We start from the raw sequence: 20,586 nt of genomic DNA on the forward strand, positions 1-20,586 counted from the left end.
AATAATGACTGTATTCATTTCATATTGCTGCTGTAACAAGTTATTACAAATTCAGTGGCTTAACATGTCGCCAATTTATTATCTTGTGGTCCTGGAAGTCAGAAGTCTTAAAGTCAAGGTACCATGAAGGGCTGCATTCCTTCTAGAGACTCCCAGGAAGAATCTGTTTCCTTGCTTTTTCTGCCTCTTTGAATCGCCTGAATACCTTGGCTTGTGGTCCCTTTCTTCATCTTCAAAGTCATAGCATAATATCTTCAAATGTCTCTCACTTTCCCCCTCTACTCTGATTCTGTCATCAGAATCACCTTCTCTGACTCTGACCACCCCCCCGCCCCGCCACTTTCTTATCAGGACCCTTGTTATTACATTGGGCCCATATGGATAATCCAGGATAATTTCCCCATGTCAAGTTCCTTAACTTAATCACACCTGCAAGTCCCTCTGCAAGTCCCTCTGTAAGGTCATATTCTCAAATTCTTGGGATTAAGTTGGGAACATATTTGGAGGGTCGTTATTCAGTCTACCACAATGATGTAAGAAAAAACTTACATTTTCGTTAAATAAATTCTCTAAATAATCTTAATTTTGTGCTCATTTTACAGTTTCTAATTTGCAGAATAAAGGAGGACAAAAAATCCTATCCCTTGGTCCTATAAGCAGTGATCATGATATACAGATGTTGTATCTTCTAGAGAATATGAAACAATACAGACTTAAATATTTTTATCCTTTTTAAAAAAGTTTTTAATATTTATTTATATCTGAAGGAGAGACAGATGGAGTGCAAGTGGGGAGGGGCAGAGAGAGAGAGAGCCACAGAATCCAAAGCAGGCTCTAGGCTCCAAGCTGTCAGCACAGAGTCTGACACAGGGCTTGAACTCACAAATCATGAGATCATGACCTGAGCCAAAGTCGGATGCCCAACTGACTGAGCCACCCAGGCACCCCTTAAATATTTTTATTCTTATTACCATAAACTTTTAAACAATAGGAGAGGAAACAAAATTCTAGTCCAAAACAAGCACAGTCATGGAATATTCTAATGACTTAACAGGACTAAATGTATGCAAAGTGCTTAGTCCGGTGCGTGGCATGTACTAAGAACTCAACATACAAAAGCTAATAAAAATAGTGGTAATAGTGACAGGTAGAAGGAGGTTTATGTATGTCAACTATAATTCAGTTTTTAAATTTTTGTTTATTTAAATGGTTGGTTCAAAATATTTTTATTTTAAAAAATCTCTAGGGGCACCTGGGCGGCTCATTTGGTTAGGTGTCTGATTTTGGCTCAAGTCATGGTCTCAGGGTTCATGCTGTCAGCACAGAGCCTGCTTCAGATCCTGTGTGTGTCTCTCTCTGTCCCTCCCCCATGTGCATGTGCACATGTTCTCTCTCTCAAAAATAAATGAACATTAAAATGATAAATAAAATAGAAAATAAAAACTCTCTTAGAATGGACTATGAAATCCATAACCCCTACATAAAATCAGAACTTCCTACTTGCCTTTTTTAGCAGATAATTTAATTAGCAATACAATTAAACAATGATAATATAACCAAAAAAAGAAGAAATATCTGAACTTTTCTAACGTGTAACCTCAGGAAAAATAATACATTAAGTTTGTCAAGCCTTAGTGTGAGTAGAATTATCAAACCCTTTCCTAAGCCAAGTTTCATAGAGAGGGAGAAGAGTGAGGTATGAGCCAGACTGCCTACTGCAGAGGCCGGGACAGAACACAAGAACGGAAATGGAAATGCCAAAGGATGACTTCATTTGCATTAACATCTCTTCAGAGTCAACTTAATCACTGTGAAAATTTAAGCAAGATTTAGTGAAACCCAAATTCTAGGTTTAAAATGTGAGAGAAGTCCTTGTTATCTATACGAACTGAAATGGAAGAGGTCAACCGAAGGAAGAAGCCATTCAGACAACCTGGAGTGCTGAACCAGCGAAGGCTGTGTAACAAAACAAAGTGAATGCTGGGTTTTCTGGTCAATGGGATAGTACTGATGTCAGCAGCTATTATAAGTGCGCCAAGACTTAAATTACATAAGTCTAATTTTAAGATCTCAAATTGTAACAAAGAGCTGTAAATATGGGTAGAGATGTCTTACCTGGAGGCATTAATGCTGGTTCTGTGGGAATCAGAGGGATGCCTACAAAAAACACAAAGATACTCTTCCTTAATCTGTTTCGCTTAAAATAAACCCATATATACTTCCTATAAGGATCTTCAGGCTCAAGGAAAGTGTTTTGGAAGAGAGAGCACAGGAAGGATTTTAGAGGGAAGATTCACATGTTTTAGGAAAGCAAATAGAAACAAAAAATTGTGGAAGGGATATTGAAGAAGAATCTTATAGAAGTTGTCTAAAATTTCTGTTTACAATCACTTGCTATCAATAGAGAAAAGAATATTCAAGTGTTTCATTTTTCAGAATAAATTAGGTAAGGTTCATACTTACAGTCTCCTGGATAAACACATTTGAAGGTGACCTCATCAAGGATCATATTTTTAGGGCAGTAGGGCAAGCATCCTTCAACTCTTTACATGAAAAAAAAAATTAAAGTGAAAAAAGTTTAAAATATAAAAAAAAATACTGCATTTAATATATGCAACTAAGACATACATTTCCTGAAAGTTTTCTATTCTCCTCATCAAGCACTAAGGAGTGTTTGATTTGCCACCATTCCATCATACTTCATTTTATGAAATCCATTCCCTAGGGGATGATAAAGGGATGTCTTTCATGATTAATGAAGAATTTGAACACAGAATTTTCAAAACATATACTTATGTTTGGAACACACTAAAGCCAATGTCTATAAATCACTGAAAATGAAGAAGAATCATTTATTATGATTTTAATCTACATTTGTTGTACTTTCCACTCCTAAATTCCCCCAAATCCCAGAAGACAGACATGCATTTTAAATATCCTCACCTTAAGAACAATAGTAAAACAAAACAGACACTTCAGTGGCTCTCTCTGCCTATTTTTAAGCCCTCAATTCATTGAAAAGATATTAGGAATCACTGCCTGGAAGTGACAGAGGTAGAACATGGTTGTGATTCTTTGCGAACAGGGAAGGGGAGGGGCAGAAGCTGTAGTTCTCAAGAGCACAAATGTTTGGCAGTATCCTGGGAGGATATGGTTGTATATGAGCCTATGGAGATTGGATTTCAACTTCCAGAACATCTGATTTTTGTAAGGATCTCTACTTCTTGTACATGGCACCAGAGCAAAGCAAGAGTGCCATATTCGTGGCACCCGGGTGGCTCAGTTGGTTAAGTGTCCAACTCTTGATTTCAGCTCAGGCAAAACTGTGATCTCAAAGTTCGGTATCTGGGATTGAGTCCCACGTCGGGCTCAGTACTGACAGCAAAGAGCCTGCTTAGGATTCTCTGTCTCCTTCTCTCTCTACCCCTTCCCCCCACCCTCACTCTCTCTCTCTCGCTCCCTCAAAATAAATAAATAAGGTTAAAAAAAAAAAAAAAGAGTCCCAAATTTAAAGAAGCTATGGATGCCTCGGACATCATGGGCCAAAGACAAGAAGGACCATCTGGAATGCTTTTTATCTAATAAAATGAAGCCAATATAATAAGTGAGGTCACATTTTCCTTCTTGTCCAATTGAGGCTCAGAGTCCAATGTATTCTGATTCAAAGAAAATAAATGTAATCTTTTGTGTACAATCAATTATTTCACTCATACTAGAGAGGATTAATGCAAACATTTTTATAAAAAGCCTTGCCTACCTGCTTCTCAAATACACTAGGAGGTAGTGATAATACTGTAAATATTTTTAGACATTTCCAACTGCCACCTCTGTAAAGAATTTGATTTAAAAATACTCATGGACTCTTTCCAATTCAAGATGAAAATGAACTTGGTACTAGGGGTAGGTATTGCCACCAGAGGACACTAATTCATGGAAGAAAATCCAGGCAACACTTTAAAAAACAAGAAAAGCTAATTTCTTGTTTAACATGAGACACATTTAGCCATCCCTTAGATATCTCCCTCACAGATGATTTTTTTACATAAACAGTTTGGCTTATGTGACCAATTGTTTATTTCATAAAGTAGACTTGAATAATAAAACTTTAAGTGGTATACAATGTTCTTACTCTACTCTAAACTTTGTCAAACAAAAAATAAAAATTAAAGTTACTATATCGCTGAAGAGACTAGGACCAGTTGGTTATCATTAAGTTAAATAAACATCAATTTTGCGTAACTCAGTTACTTTGCAATTGTTTTCTGCAAGTCAAAACCACAGCCACTTTCTTAAAATATTTTGCAAAACTCAGTAGCTTATTCCTTTAAAATGTCTTCATGGCTGCACATGGCATTTTCCCCTTTATTTTGTCACACAACTGATAATCTATTCAACTTCTGACTGATAAATTAATGCCTCAGATGCAGACCAGTTCTTGTAATAGGTATATTACATAACAGAAATAACTGTATTTACATATGGGCTCTATGGTATGCTAGTTGGCATCTTTTCTCATAGAAGTTCTCATTTCCACTAGATATTTTTATTTTTAACACTTGCTATGTGCCAGAGAACTGCAATTATCTAGAACAAGGGTGGTGGTTCTGTGGGGGACTTGGCGGAGGGGTGCAGAGCTTTGTTAAATCCCCAGCTCAGTATTTGAATCTCCCTTCAGGGCTGCAAATACAAGGAGGAACAATAATTAGGCACCTTGGTGCAGGGCAAAGGGAGGAGTTGAAAGAAGAAAGAGATGGCAATAGAGATAAGAAACAGGTTGGCCACAGTGGCTCAGTCAGTAGAGTGCTGACTTTGACCCTGGTCATGATCTCATGGTTCTTGGGTTCGAGCCTCACATTTGGCTCTGTGCTGATAGCTCAGAGCCTGGAGCCTGCTTCGGATTCTGTGTCTCCCTCTCTCTCTGCCCCTCCCCGCTCATACTCTGTATTTCTCTTTCCCTCAAAATTAAACATATTTTTAAAAAGAAAAGGAATAAAAAGAAAGAAACAGCTTGGCCAGGGCAAAGGTTTATCCTGAGCCTCTTCTCTGTATCCTAACTATAACAAAAGAGAAGGTTTGGAATAGCTATAGACCAAACTAAGGAAGCGTTGAGGATCTGGGTTCAACCACCTAGTAGATTGGTCATACCACAAGAAGTAATAAAGTAGCCAAATGCACTTCAAAATATAGCCCATTTCCTCCTGAGCCAGGCTGGTCGTGCTCTCCGATCTTTCTTCCTTCCTTCCTTGCCTATGAGCTCCTCACTATGGAGCCCCTGTTGTTTGCCTTCCTCCTGATGACTACTGGAAGAGGCAGGAAATAGGCTGTGAACAGGAGAGGTCCAAGTGAATGCTGAAGATGTCTCCTTTCCAGAAAGAATTGGCTGTTCTTATTTTTAAGAAAGTAAATAGAAATGCTTCCTTCCCTTCTCTCTGCTCCCATTGCACATCATATCCAGGAGAGGTTCAAAACCCTGCCCACTGCCTACAGACTGTGTGATGTAGTGCAAAATGTGTCACCTCTCTGTGCCTCTGTAGGGTTTTTCCCTGGAAAAGGGGAATAAAGAGATTACCCATTTCACAGCACTCAGCACAGTGTGAGTAACACTATAAAGACCACAATGTGCTAATTGTTGTCCTCATTATTGCTTTGGCCCTCTTTCCACTGTATTGTCATTATCAGCTTTTGTTTCTGTCTTCTTCCTAAAGGCTGTGAAATCCTTGAAAGAGATGCTGTGTCTGAAGGAAACAATAAACAAAACTGAAAGGCAACCAATGGAATGGGAAAGATATTTGCAAATGACATATCAGATAAAGGGTGGTATCCAAAATCTATGAAGAACTTATCAAATTTAACACCCGAAAAACAAATAATCCAGTGAAAAAATGGGCAAAAGACATGAATAGACACTTTTCCAAAGAAGACATCCAGATGGCAAACAGACACATGAAAAAATGCTCAACATCAGTCATCATCAGGGATATACAAATCAAAACCACAATGAGATGTCACCTCACAACTGTCAGAATGGCTAACATTAACAACTCAGGAAACAACAGATGTTGGCAGGGATGCGGAGAAAGCGGATCTCTTCTGCACTGCTGGTAGGAATGCAAACTGGTGTAGCCACTCTGGAAATATGGTGGTTCCTCAAAAAATTAAAAATAGAACTACCCTATGACCTAGCAATTGCACTACTAGGTATTTATCTAAGGGATACAGGTATGCTGTTTCAAAGGGGCACATGCGCCCCAATGTTTATATTAGCACTATCAACAATAACCAAAGTATGGAAAGAGCCCAAATGTCCATTGATGGATGAATGGACAAAGAAGACGTGGTATGTATATATATATATATATATATATACAATGCAGTATTACTCAACAATCAAAAAGAAATCTTGCCATTTGAACTACATGGATGGAACTAGAGGGTATTATGTTAAGTGAAATTATTCAGTCATAGAAAGATATTAAATCCAACAGTATAACCCACAGCCCTAAGTTCAAAATATGTTCAGAATCTTTACATTTTTCATAGCTTCCAGGACTACCAACCTAGTGAAATCCCCTTCATACCTTGTCAGAATTACTAACCAGTTCTGCCCTTGTCCTTCCCTTCCTCAACAGTCACTGCAACAGCCAAGAAGACTTCTTAAACATAAATCAGATCATGTCACTTCTCTGTTAAAAATATACCAGGGTATTGCTCAGAGAAAAAAACAGAGTACTCACAATGGGCCACAGGCCCTGTAAGATTTGCACACCACTATGATTCTCTGGTTTCATCTCCTACCTCTCTCAACTTTGTTCACTGTGCTCCAACTAACTGACTTCTTTGTTTATATTTAAATAAACCAAACAAATTCCTACCCCAGGACTTTGCACTGTTCTCAGATTGAAAGACTCCCCAGGCATCCACATGGCCAGTTCCCTTACTTCCTTTATATCTCTGACCACACACTACCTTGTTCATCTGTTTTTCCATGAGCACCCTATGTAAATTAGCAAAGATACACATATGCTTTATGCTCCCTATCTCCCTTACTTTCCTTTATTTCTCTTCATAACACATATCTCCATGTAACAATGTATTACACTACATATTTATATTTTTGTTTGTTTATTCTCTGCCTTAACCCGACAAAACGTAAGCTGCATGAGGGCAGGTACTTTGTCTGCTTTGTTCAGTATTATTCCACAAAAGCTAGATTTCCTGGCACATAGCACACCCTCAATAACTATTGCTTGAATAAAATGAAATGAATTCCTTAATAATTATAGAACATGCACAAATTATTCTTGATAATTTTTTTGATCTAAAAAGTGGGTTGAGATAAGAATCTGCTAATGCTGGAATTTGCTCATTTAATGGTTACTCATGACTTACGGTGGAAGAAATTTACACGCTTGTGCTTCAGGGTCACTACATGTTTTAAAACAGGGAGTGGCACAAGGTTCATATCTCCATTCACACATCCTCCTGTAGGGCACTGCTGCCTGGATTTCTGGGGGAAAATAAAGTTTAGATTGTAAATATTTTAATGTACATCTTAAAAAATAATGATTTATGATAACAAGCCTTCTGGGTTTGACCCGTCCTTGACCATAATGCTCTAGAAAATGCAGGACAAGTGAAAAAGGCATTACAATTGTTTGGTGATCAAAGTGTTTCATGGTTATGTCGAATATCTAAATGTTAGTCTACTTTCCAAAGATTTGAAAAATCCAGGAGTTGGAGAAGGCAGAAAAATTCTTAATCTTTTCCCTTTATATTTAGTGGGTTCTCATTGATCTATATATCATAATAATACCAAAACTTGATTGGAATCTTACTTTTTGCAAAGTAATTTTTATATATTATTCTATTTTATCTTTGCAAGCCTGTTGAGTATTATTTTCATTTCACAAATGAAGAAATTGAGACTCAGCAGGACCAAATGTCCTACCAAGTTAGGAAAACAGCAAGATCAAAGATGTGTTTCCCGATATCAAAACTAAGGAGAGCATTCCACCTTTGTTCCTCTTGTAGAACTTAGAGCATTGCCTTGTACATGGTAAATATTATCTGATGACAAAAATAAATGAATGGGTTTTAATAATACATGCTTACAGTTATAAAATCTCCCTTGATTAAAGAGTTTTCTCTTGCAAATTACTAGTACTCTTCCCTTCCCACATCACAGAATAGTCTGTAAGTAGCAGTCCAAAAGTAACTCTGAAGAAGAGCGCTCCATAAAGGAGAAAGTTCAGGGTAGAGGCTATGTTTCTCAAATTCTGGGTACAGAATGCAATTCCAAAGTACAGGTAGGAAAATAAAACTTTTGGGAAGGCATCTATGCATCTAAAATTTAGAATGGCCATTAGAACTGGGTCACTAGAATTGTGGATCCTGAGAGAGGATTGGTTCCAAGACTAGAGTAGATTCCTAGAGTTTCCTGGTTTTAGGAAGCCCACAAAAATCATTTTCTGAGATTCTGATGATGCCATTGACAGTAGTTGGTCCAAAACTCAGGTGGAGCCACTGGGTCTGATTCTAATGGAGTAGATTTCTAGGTTGGAGGGGAAATAGAGGATCAAAATGTTCCACTTTCAAGGAAACTCAAGTAAAAATATGGTATTGATATGTCAGTGACTCTTTTCCTCATGAGTACAGGAACCCTTTTTAATAGGAAAAAAAATGAAGCTCATCTGAATTTTTAAAATCCAAAGACTATTGAAGTTTACAGAAATTTATCCACAACAGAAAAGGCAGGTGAATTAATGAAAGAAACAAAATGTTAAAATGAAACAGTTTGTTTGGGATAGCCAAAGCATATGTCAAGCTCCTAGGTTTTGAAAACAAATCATGACTTTTAAACATCAGATGAGTCAGTGAAGATTCCTCTCTGCAATTCAGAACATTCAACGGCTATAAATAGCTATAAAACTGTAATGATTTCTAGAAATAAAATCAGGCTTCCACTGAACAAGAGAAATCTTCCAGAGGTCAGTGGAACCAGATACCCTATTATTCAAAAGACAGAGATAAACATGCCATCTTTATCATTAAGAATCAGGTTATTGAGAAGTTGCCTTCTAGGAAACTAGAGGTAAACCCAAGAGATACAAGTAAGCTCTATTTCCAAAGTTCAGATAGCACTGAAAGTAGTAATTGGAGCCATAATTAAAAGTAACATTATTTAAGGCTGTTGTAAGGAATTTACCAATTAATTTATGTGATATAATAACTCTATAAAGTAGGTTTTATTATTTTCTCCATTCTAATTTCATATAAACTGAAGGACAAAGAGGTTAAGAAACTTACCCAAAGTCATACAATTTGATCTACTTGTACTCCTTTAAGAATGACTTAAAAAATAAAATTTGATAAACATTTTGCCATAACGTAAACTATCTATGGACTCTCCTTTTGAAGATCTCAGGAACCATACCTTCTATGCTGAAGCTACTTGAATGTTTGAATTCTTCAGAATCATCATATTTTGATGCTTTGACACTAGAATCTGTAAGGACGATGAAAAAGCCTTTCTTGCTGTATAACTCAAAAGCACTGTAACCAGGAATCCAGAGCCCCTGATGGTGGAAAAATGTGGCTCTCCGATGAAAGGCCGAATTTGCCTGCCACAGTTCCAAACTAAGACTGTCATCATCGTGGACATAGAGAAAATAGTTTGGCCTCTCAGCAGATTCAAAGGAAACAAGTGCCAATGCTGTAAAACATAGAACAGTGCGTTTGACACCTCACTGGGTTCTCTGAAGAGAGCAGATCATCAACTGAGCATTATAAAATGTATTTATCAATGGGACAAAAACAGAACTGCATAACTGCCATATATAATTAATACCAGTCTCAAAGATTTCAGAAATGAATTATAAGATCTCTAAAAGGAAAATTAGTATCTTAGAGTAATGAATAACAGTGACAGCTCAAAAAAAAAAAATCAGTCTTCAATGAGTTCTATTTTTTAAATAATTTCTCATGTCCTTGGGGGGAGGGGAAGACATATCAACTTAGGATCCCAGAATGCACAATTTCATACAAGTAATTCAGTGATTAATTGGACACGTATTTATATTTGCAAGCTTTAACATTTTCAAATGCACAAAATCTATAAATGGCTAAATTGGATGACATAAAAGAAAAGGGAAACAGAACAATTTAGGGATGTCCCTGAATTTCAATATCACTGGGCTGTCAATGGGCAATGTTCTTGCAAGCGATTTTGCTGAATTAAGAAAAACTATTTGCTCAACATTATTGTCTGTTTCCCAATAGATGATCAAATGGCTAACAAACAACTACAAAACACTTGAGAAATGTCATCCCTTTTTTGTTATATGCTTTAGAACTTTTCCTTATATTTGTAAAGCCCATGATATAGAAGCTTTTTGTTTTGTTGTCGTTTTTAAAGTTTATTTATATTTTGAGAGAGAGAGAGAGAGAGAGACAAAGTGGGGTAAGGGCAGAGAGAGAGAATCCCAAGCAAGCTTCTCACTGTCAGCAAGCAGCATGACACAGGTCTTGAAATCAGAACTGTGAGATCATGAACGAAGTCGAAATCAAGAGTCAGACATTTAACCAACTGAGCCACCCAGGTGCCCTGATATAAAAAGGTTTAACATTGAGATTTTCAGGTTTAATTTCTTAGGCCTTAATTTTTTTAGGTTTTAATTTTTTAGTTTATGTCCATTAGGATTTTTCTATTAAAAACATTATTATAATCATAAAATGAAGAGCTCTCTCAAGTCTAATAGGTGATTCCAAAGGCATTGATTGTATCTTAAAACTTGTAAGTCCCTCTGCTGAGAACTGGGAGATGCAAAAAGGAATAAATGAACTCTGTATCAGAGGAAAAGTATATGACTAACATATAAATTGGAACTGCAGACTGTGATAGGTGTTTTCACAGATTAAAAAGACCTAAGGGAGTTCTTTTTACAAGAAAGAAGCAATTCATCCTAACTAGAAAATCAGAAGATTTCTCAGAATAAATAAAAGTTAGGTTGGATTCATGTAACAAATATTTTCAAAGCTCATACAACACCTCGTGCATGATTCTACATAGGGCTAGTATAACTGATGTAGGCTGAGCATCACCAGATCAGAAAGGGACACTAACCACCAGTTGGAACAGGTGCCAAGTGGATATGACCAATAGTGATCTGCATATGCAAAACAGTAAATGTGGGACCAGGTACCAGGACAGAGAAGGCCATATAAGGGTAACAGGCTGTCTCAATGACCGTCTAGATTCTGATTTATTTTCCTAGTATTTAATTTCTGTGATCAAATCAAAATTTCAAAAATTTCAATCAAGTCTGTGATGGCTACTATGAAAATTTAAGTTGTGTTTTATGTAGGACCCAAAATTTAATTAAATAATTGCCATCCTAATACATATGTATGCCAACAGATAAACAAAGAGAAGATTTTATATACAAAAGAGATAGTTGGTTCATGTACAAGTGTCTTATTTTTTATATTTATTTACTTATTTTTGAGAGAGAGAGAGAGAGAATGAGCACATGAGCAGGGGAGTAGCAGAGAGAGGGAGGGACAGAGAGAATCCCAAGCAGGCTCCACTCTGTCAGTGCAGAGCCCAATGTAGGGCTCAATTTCCCAAACTGTGAGATCGTGACCTGAGCCAAAATCAAGAGTCAAACGCTTAACTGACTGAGGCACCCAGGTGCCCTACCAGTGTCTTATTTCATTTTACTTCCTTTAGGACAGCTTAAAAAAATGCCATAAACATATTAGATCCCAAATTATTATTTACTGCATGAATAAATGAAAAAATGTAAAAGGAAAATAAAATTCCTATTTTCAATTGGAAATCATACTTACATGATGCCTTCTCTTTAAAAAGGCCTGGAGTGATCATAAAATTAAAAAACAAGTTGCCATGAATACTACCCCTTCGCAAAGAGAAAATGCTTCTACTGGTCATATTGGCCCCCAGAACAAGGCCACTCTGTCCATAATTTGCCAGCATGTATGGTCCTTCTCCAAGCCCTAGTTCAATACGAATAAGAGAATTATAAATTGGCATAGGAGTTACACATTTTAAGCTGTCATTTCAGTGGAATAAATTTTAATAACAAAGAAATACTCCAAAAATATTGTGCATTTAAATATTTATCTTTAATAAAATAACTGAACTTTTTCAAAAATAATATAATGAATTAGAATATATACATATTTAGATTATGTAATTTAAAATATATATATACACATGAATGTGCACATGTATATGTATATGCAAAACAGTGCTCCTTAGAAGATTGGCTTCAGCCTTCTGGATCTCAGTTTTTCTCACCTATATATATGAAGAAGTTTCTCTAGGTAACTTTCCACTCTAATAGCCCATGATTCAAATCAATTCTCAATAAACACAAGCTTATCTCTATTGATGGCCTGGGATTTTGATAGTCTTTTAAAAATCAGCTCTCCCTAATAGGTTGCATTGCATGAAAACAGAATTCACAGACATGCTATACAATGCTTTATTGTGTGGAGAATTACTGATTTTACCAGTGAGGCATATCTACAAAAAAGAAAATAGGATGAAGCTCAACAAAGAAGTCAAAAGTCTTTTTATTTTTATGCTATTGTTTCTCATGCATGTTTTTCTTAAATGGTTACATATGAAGTAGAAAATATTTACTATAGTAAAAAACTTACTAGTGTAGAATCAAATTTGAAACTCAATTAAACTAATTTTTCTGCAAACCTTATCTTATGAAGAGACATATATATAAATAAGTTCACTGATATTAAAACAAAAATATGAGTTAGGTTTTGAGATGATAAGTTCAGTTTACCTTCAATTCAATCTCAATTTCACTTAAGGTTCTTAATATAATTGAAAGACTATGAAGTTTCTTCTGAATCATCAAAATTAAGTTATATAATTACCAGCTGTATACTTTACATAGGCATATGTATATTTTTTATGCTATAGGTTATGCAAAATGTTAATATATATGTGGTGTTATCATAAAAGATCAATCTAGTCACTATTAGTGAATTTAACTTTCCTTCTTTCCTCTAATGTTTATCTCAAGAAAAATTTCCTTCACCCAAGCCCACTCTTAAGATGGAGGGAAAAAAAAGATCTAAAGAAATCTGAGGGCTGGGTTTTTTCCTCTTTCAGGACTGAAGACAAAGTTTGAGGGAAGGGGAAAGATCATTAGATTAGAGGGTCAAAAGTCTCTGAAGCAAAAAGGAGAACAAAAGACAAACTTTCCATCATAAAAACCCAGAGAAGAAACAAGAGACTCGAGATAAGTTATCTTCCAGTGTTGACCCCTCTACTGACTGGAGACACATCATCACAGAGCAGGTAGGGACCCTTACAAGTCATAAGAAAAAGAATTTCATTAGGAATTTGAACATGTTGAGTAGAGTTGGAAACTTGAAGAAAGTTGCCCCCACTAAGATGGGACTGAGCAGATACAGTGGAGAATCTCTCTATGAACCCAGAGCAATGGACTCCTCACTGCTCTTACAAATACATACCATGCACAGTGTTTCTTTATGAGACCAAATCTACAATAACCAAAGAAAACAATATCATTTTTTAAGTTTACTTATTTTGAGAGAGAGAGAGAGAGAGCGAGAGAGCGAGAGAGAGAGCACACAAATGGGAGAGGAACAAAGAAAGAGAATCTCAAGCAGGCCCCACACTGTCAGCGCAGCGCCTGATGTGGGGCTCAAACCTATGAACTGTGAGATCATGACCTGAGCTGAAATCCAGAGTCAGACACTTAACCTACTGAACCACCCAGGTGCCCCAAGAAAACTGTGTCATTAGTCTCCACTGCCTGCTGGCTCATTTTCTAAGAGAGACAAGAACAACATAAACTTCCAAGATGCAAATGTATTTCAATTTATAAATATGTTGGTTTGTATAAATATGTAAATAATGTACAAATTAGTAGATAAGTATGTAAATTATAATGAGGTACACTTCAAAATAAAGAAGACATATAAAACTACAACTTGAGGCATTGAAGCACCTTCATGGATATTCAACATAATAGGAGAAAGGAAATAGACAACTAAACCAAATCTTTCCCCCACAGCATAGGTCCGTGAAGAGACAATTGACACCTTAGAAATTCATTTGTATAGAAATCAAAAGCTTCTGAATTGTCTCCCAGTTGACTGATATCTTGGGTCTGGATATCATGCATTTTCACTAGCAATTGAGACAAAATCATTGACTTTATCATTAATTTTCTATGGAGAGAAGTATTCACTTGAAAAAGCAATTCACCTACTAAAAGCAATCATTTTCTGCAGTGATTATTCAAACATAATATTCAGTATATCTTACTAATAAAATCACTCTGAACTTACAACTGTCATAACAATTGTTAGTGGAATATTGAAGTCCTTGCTCAATGACAGCAATAACAACAATAAACTTTTTATGTTTGCTTGTAAATGACCATAAAATGACCATGAAGATATTACATAAAGTCTTTGTGTTAAAGATTATTTAAATAATCTCAACTATTAAATCTGAATTCTCCTACTTTTTTTATTTTCCTCTTAAAGAATCATAATTATTTATTCCTGCATTAGCTTGAAATATTAATAAGTATCTTGATAACACAGTGTCCAGTATATAGTAAATAAAGGAAGAAATATATCAGCTGTGAATATCCAAAGAAGAGTAGGTAGGTTTACAATACCTATAAAATTATTTGGGGGGAAACAAACTAAGAATAGTCATTTAAAACAATCTTTTCATGACGCCTATCAACAATCTCAATTCTATATTCCCCTCCAATCATCTATCTTCATCGCATTATTTTTACAAACTCTTACTCTCCTTGGTGGGTTAATACTTTTTCCTATTACTGTGATCAGAGGAAACAGATTCCCCTATCACTCCACTGAGTCAATCAGTGTCTCATGGAGGCTAAATGCCCATGTTTACCCTCTGAATATTACCAATATAGTATTATAGATGACACCAGAAGAACTGGTTTGAAGAATTCTGTAACACATTGGAAAAAACCATCACGAGTAGTGCAGCAGACTTGTCGACAGAAAGCAAAATGTACCAAGTAGCAAAAGGTAGAAATTCAATATTCATAGGAAATTCTGCTTCAGGATCCAAAGGACAGCAGAAGGAATGCCAGAAAGTAAAAAGGCACAGATGGAGATTTTTACAGCAGAACTGTGGGAGGCAGGAATTCTTAAGTGAGGAAGTCACTGGAGCATTTTTTCAAACTGATGTCTGTGTACATTGTGTAGAGCCCATAACAGCGTGTGGTGACCTTTCTGAGATTGGGATGCATTAACCATACACTAGGCAGTGTAGCATGGAGGTCAAGCTCCTTGATTCTGAACTCAGATCGCTTACAAATTCCAGTTTACTACATTTTTAGCTCAGTGACTTTTGGCCAAGTTATTCAACCCCTCTGGCCTTCAGTTTCCTCCTCTGTAAAGTGTTAATAATACCTTACAGGCATATTCTGAAGCTTAAATTATATGATAAAGGTAAAGTAGTTAACACAATAGAAGCTATTGCTATTATTACTGTCATTAATATTAGGGAATCAGTTGCATTTTAAGCATGACATCCAAAGAATTGATGTAGAATGTGTGTGTGTGTGTGTGTGTGTGCGTGTGTGTGTGTGTGTGTAAAATCCTCAACAGGAGATAATTTTGGTTTATATTTTCTTTAACTATCACTGTCTTTTTTTAATGTTGGATTTTTATCTACATCAAACTTCCATGAATGTAACAAAAACCATCAAAAACTAAAATGTCAATTTTCCTTTTAATCCATCATCTCTATTTCTCTAAAATTATCCGGCATTCTTTGGATATTTATAGCTGAAAGATTTCTCCCCAGCTCGGTAAGACACCAAAAATGCCTTTGATTAGTTGCTTGGGGTTTTTGTAATGGCCCAGTTTTCCTATGACTATTTCTCTAATTGATCTCATCATGAGTCCAGAGTTTGTCCAGTCACTGACCCAATGAACACCTTCCTAGATCATTTTGCTTGTTTGAAGCAGGTTTAAGTGGCTATGCCTTCCTCATTGAAAAGGTTTGACAAAAAAGCAGGCTCCAAATCTGCCATCATCTGGCATCTTCACTGAGGCTATAACACTGTCTCTTCTTATATTTATGACTTACTTTTACATAGCACCTCCTCTTAGACTTCTCACTGCAAATTTGGATGCTTTGTGGGCTAGAAGAGATCCATTATTACTATTAAATCAATAAATTATCATTTTGATAATACATAGTTATTTTTGCCTACCATGATGACTAAATTAATTCTTTATATTTTTATCATCCACACTTAGAGTTTGTTTCTTTATTTCTTTTTATTTTAAATGTTTATTTTTATTTTTGAGAGAGAGCACGTGTGCAAGCAGGGGAGGGGCAGAGAGAGAAGGAGACACAGAATCCAAAGCAGGCTCCACACTCTGAACTGTCAGCACAGAGCCCGACGGTGGGCTCAAAATCACAAACTGCAAGATCATGACCTGAGCCATACTTGGATACTTAACTGACTGAGCCACCCAGGTGCCCCTGTTTCCTGTTTCTTTTATTTCTATAACATAATGTTTGAATAATGTTTATATTTATACTTAATGGTAAAATAATGGTATATGTCTTTCATCCTTTTTGCCTAAAAAATTGGCTAACTTTACTACTTCATTCATTCATGTCATACAAAAAACATTTATTGAAGGCCTCCTAAAGGCTGAGAATTTAGTTACATGCTCTTTTTATTTTACAGGGAATAAATTTTAATGCAAATACTTAGAAATTTAGATAAATTTTAGAAACTAAAGGCGTTTATTGAGTTATATATCATGAACTATTATTCTCAGACATGTTGTTCAAAAACTTTTAGTCTGAAAAGACATTCCATAGAATATTATACTAATTGTCTTTATTTAAATGTCACATACTGAGCAAGCAGCAAACATGCTGGAGAAGTAGGGGGATCCATACTTCCCAGCGTCTCTCAAACAAAGAAGCGCTTTGGAAGTCCTTTGAAGCCAAAGGACTTTGTACCCCAAGAGTCTGGGAGGAAAAGAGACTGAGTCTACCAGGGAGAAACTGGGACAACCTGATGGACCATAGGTGGATGACTGCCAACTGGGGGAGATAAAATGGGCCACGTGGGCACAGAGGGGAGGATCCCCTTCTGCGGAGAGACGAATGGAGGAGAGAGCAGCTGGGGAAGCATAGGAGTATTATCTGGACAAGAGAAAAACCTCCAACTGGGACAAAGAGGGATCCCATCTCTAACTGCAGGGCTTTCTTTGGACTGGGGCTGGCTGCCCTGTTCTCACACCTGGGGAGCGGGGAGCCACCTCTGAGTTCAGTAGTAGGTCAGGGGCGCAGTCTGCAGCAGGAGAAACTGGTCCCCTCCCCCGAAGGGCTGTAGCACAGGACATAACCAGCCAGGACCACACATCGGGCAGCATGGAGAGGTGCTTCCCCAGTACCGGGGCGCACAGAGCGGGAGTTTAATTCCCAGCCAAGTGCCAGGGCACAGGAGTCTTGTCTGAGCCCGTGGCACAGTGAGGATGGCTTCAAAGGAGTGATCTGGGACACCAGGTTGTGAAGAAGCGACTGGGGGGTCGCCATTTTTCTCCCCACCACCACCACCAAGAAGGGGCTCACAGTAGAGGCGGGACCAGCCTACACCAAACCACGCCCCTCTGCTCCTGGTTACTGTGTGTCTACTGGAGCAGCATAGACGCTGTGGAACCAGATGGCCCCTCCTCCAGACCAGCACTGCTGCATTGTCTGGATTAATTCTAGGACGATTCTTGATATATAGATATATTCTCCCTTCCATTTCTCCTTCTTATCTCTTCCCTCCTCTAGGCTGGTTACTCTGGTTATTGGTTTGTTTAAACAGACATATTTAATCCATTCTCTTGATACATGTTCTACACGTTCTTCTTTACTTTCCTTTCTCTCTCTCTCTCTCTCTCTCTCTGGAATAATTAAGCCATATAGCTTAGCTGTCTGGGTAACTGTATCTTTTGTTTATTTTTCCCCCCCGACTCCTTCCTTATTTTCCTTTCTCTGTCTCTGGATGAAGTCTTTTAGTCTCTCTGCCTAATCAATGCTTATTTTTTCTCCCCCCACCCCACCCCTGTCATTTCTCTCTTTGTATGTGCTCTTTCACTGGCACCACCTCCACCCTGTCCTTTACTTGTAGGTGGTGTTTCTAGTTTTTTGCTTTTTAATTGTTTTACTTTTTACTTTTTTAATTTTTGTTTGTTTTATTTGTGTGTTTTTGTTTCCTATTTGTCTGTTTGTTTTCCTGTCCAAGGCTACTTCAGGGAACAAATCAAAGCACACCTGGTAGAGGGTCCAAAACATCACTACGAGTAGGGAAATAAAATAACCAAAGTCACAACAGAGAGCAAGTAAACACTCTCCAAAAAACACCTCCTGAAGAGCCAGGCCCTGAAAAGTGTATGACCCTTCTTTAATATAGCAGTGCTCACAGGTGCAGAGCACATAACAAGCTTTTAAAACTTATAAGGAACAGAAAACTAGCCAAAATGATGAAATGTAAGAATTCTCCTCAAAAGAATTCCAGGAAGAAGTGACAGCTAAAGAATTGATCAAAACAGATGTAAGCAATATAACTGAACAAGAATTTAGAATAATAGTCATAAAATTAATTGCTGGGCTTGAAAAAAGCATAGAAGACACAGAGAATCTATTGCTGCAGAGATCAAGTGACTAAAAAATAGTCATGATGAATTAAAAAATGCTATAAATGAGATGAAAAATAAAATGGAGACAGCCACAGCGTGGATTGAAGGTGCAGAGGGGAGAACAGGTGAATTAGAAGATAAAATTATGGAAAAAGAGGAAGCTGAGAAAAAGAGAGATAAAAAAATCCATGATCAGAAGGGAAGAATTAGAGAACTAAGTGATTTGATCAAACAGAACATTCTCTATATCATAGGAATTCCAGAAGAAGAAGAAGAAGAAGAAGAGAGAAAGGGGCTTAAAGTGTACTTGAACAAATCATAGCTGAGAACCTGCCCAATCTGGGGAAGCAAACAGATGTTGAAATCCAAGAGGCACAGAGAACTCCCTTCAGATATAACTTTAATCGATCTTCTGCACAACATATCTTAGTGAAACTGGCAAAATACAAGGATAAAGAGAGAATTCTGAAAGCAGCTAGGGATAAACAGGCCTTAACATGCAAAAGTAGATACATAAGGGTAGTAGCAGACCTATCTACTGAAACTTGGCAGGCCAGAAAGGAATGACAGGAAATCTTCAATGTGATGAACAGAAAAAATATGCAGCCAAGAACCCTTTATCCAGCAAGTGTGTCATTCAGAATAGAAGGAGAAATAAAGGTTTTCCCAAACAAACAAAAACTGAAGGAATTCATCACCACTAAACCAGCCCTACAAGAGATCCTAAGGGGGACTCTGTGAATGAAATGTTGCAAGGACCACAAAGTACCAGAGATACTACTACAAGCATGAAACCTACAGATACCACAATGACTCTAAATCCATATCTTTCAATAATAACACTGAATGTAAATGGACTAAATGCTACAACAAAATACATAGGATATCATAATGGATTAAAAAAAAAAAAAACAAGACTCATCTATTTGCTGTCTACAAGATACTCATTTAGAGCTAATGACCCCTTCAGATGGAAAGTGAGAGGATGGAGAACCATCTATCATGCCACTGGAAGTCAAAAGAAAGCTGGCGTAGCCATACTTATATCAGACAAACTGGACTTTAAAGGCTGTAACAAGAGATGAAGAAGGACATTATATAATAATTACAGGGTCTATCCATCAGGAAGAGCTAACAATAATAAATGTCTATGCAGTGAATTCAGAAGTACCCAAATATATAAAACAATTAATCACAAACATAAGCAATCTTATTGATAAGAATGTGGTGATAGCAGGGGATTTTAATACTCCACTTACAACAATGGACAGAATCAATAAAGGAACAAGAGCTCTGAATGATACATTGAACCAGATGGACTTGACAGATATATTTAGAACTCTACATCCCAAAGCAGCAGAACATACCTTCTTCTCAAGTCAACATGGAATATTCTCCAAGATAGATCACATACTGGGTCACACAACAGCCCTTAATAAATATGAAAGAATGGAGATCACACCATGCACACTTTCAGATCACAATGCTATGAAACTTGAAATCAACCACAGGAAAAAGTCTGGAAAACCTCCAAAAGCATGTCCCTTAACATCCTTCTAAAGAACATATGCGTAAACCAGGCAATTAGAGAAGAAATTTAAAAATATATGGAAACAAATGAAAACAAAAATACAACAATCCAAACCTTTTGTGTTGCAGCAAAGGCAGTCCTAAGAGGAAAATACATCGCAATTCAGGCCTATCTCAAGAAACAAGAAAAATCCCAAATACAAAATCTAACAGCACACCTAAAGGAACTAGAAGCAGAATAGCAAAGACACCCCAGACCCAGGAGAAGAAGAGAAATAATAAAGATCAGAGAAGAAATAAACAATATAGAATCCAGAAAAAAAAAAAAAAAAA

General features: G+C 36.8%; 1 protein-coding gene across 1 annotated transcript in view; it reads right to left on the reverse strand.

Annotated features, from left to right (window-relative positions):
• OTOGL (otogelin like) overlaps positions 1-20,586 on the reverse strand; it is a 153,372-nt gene that overhangs the window by 38,765 nt on the left and 94,021 nt on the right. The window contains exons 32-36 of the mRNA XM_040491342.1: positions 11,848-12,015; positions 9,434-9,712; positions 7,390-7,507; positions 2,464-2,543; positions 2,116-2,157 (exon numbers count right to left, since the gene is read on the reverse strand). Coding sequence (XP_040347276.1) covers positions 2,116-2,157; positions 2,464-2,543; positions 7,390-7,507; positions 9,434-9,712; positions 11,848-12,015 — 687 coding nt within the window. The remainder of the gene's footprint in view (positions 1-2,115; positions 2,158-2,463; positions 2,544-7,389; positions 7,508-9,433; positions 9,713-11,847; positions 12,016-20,586) is intronic.

Source organism: Herpailurus yagouaroundi, unplaced genomic scaffold (genome assembly GCF_014898765.1).
Source record: "Herpailurus yagouaroundi ecotype Mexico unplaced genomic scaffold, PumYag 182, whole genome shotgun sequence".
Classification (NCBI taxonomy): Eukaryota; Metazoa; Chordata; class Mammalia; order Carnivora; family Felidae; genus Herpailurus; species Herpailurus yagouaroundi.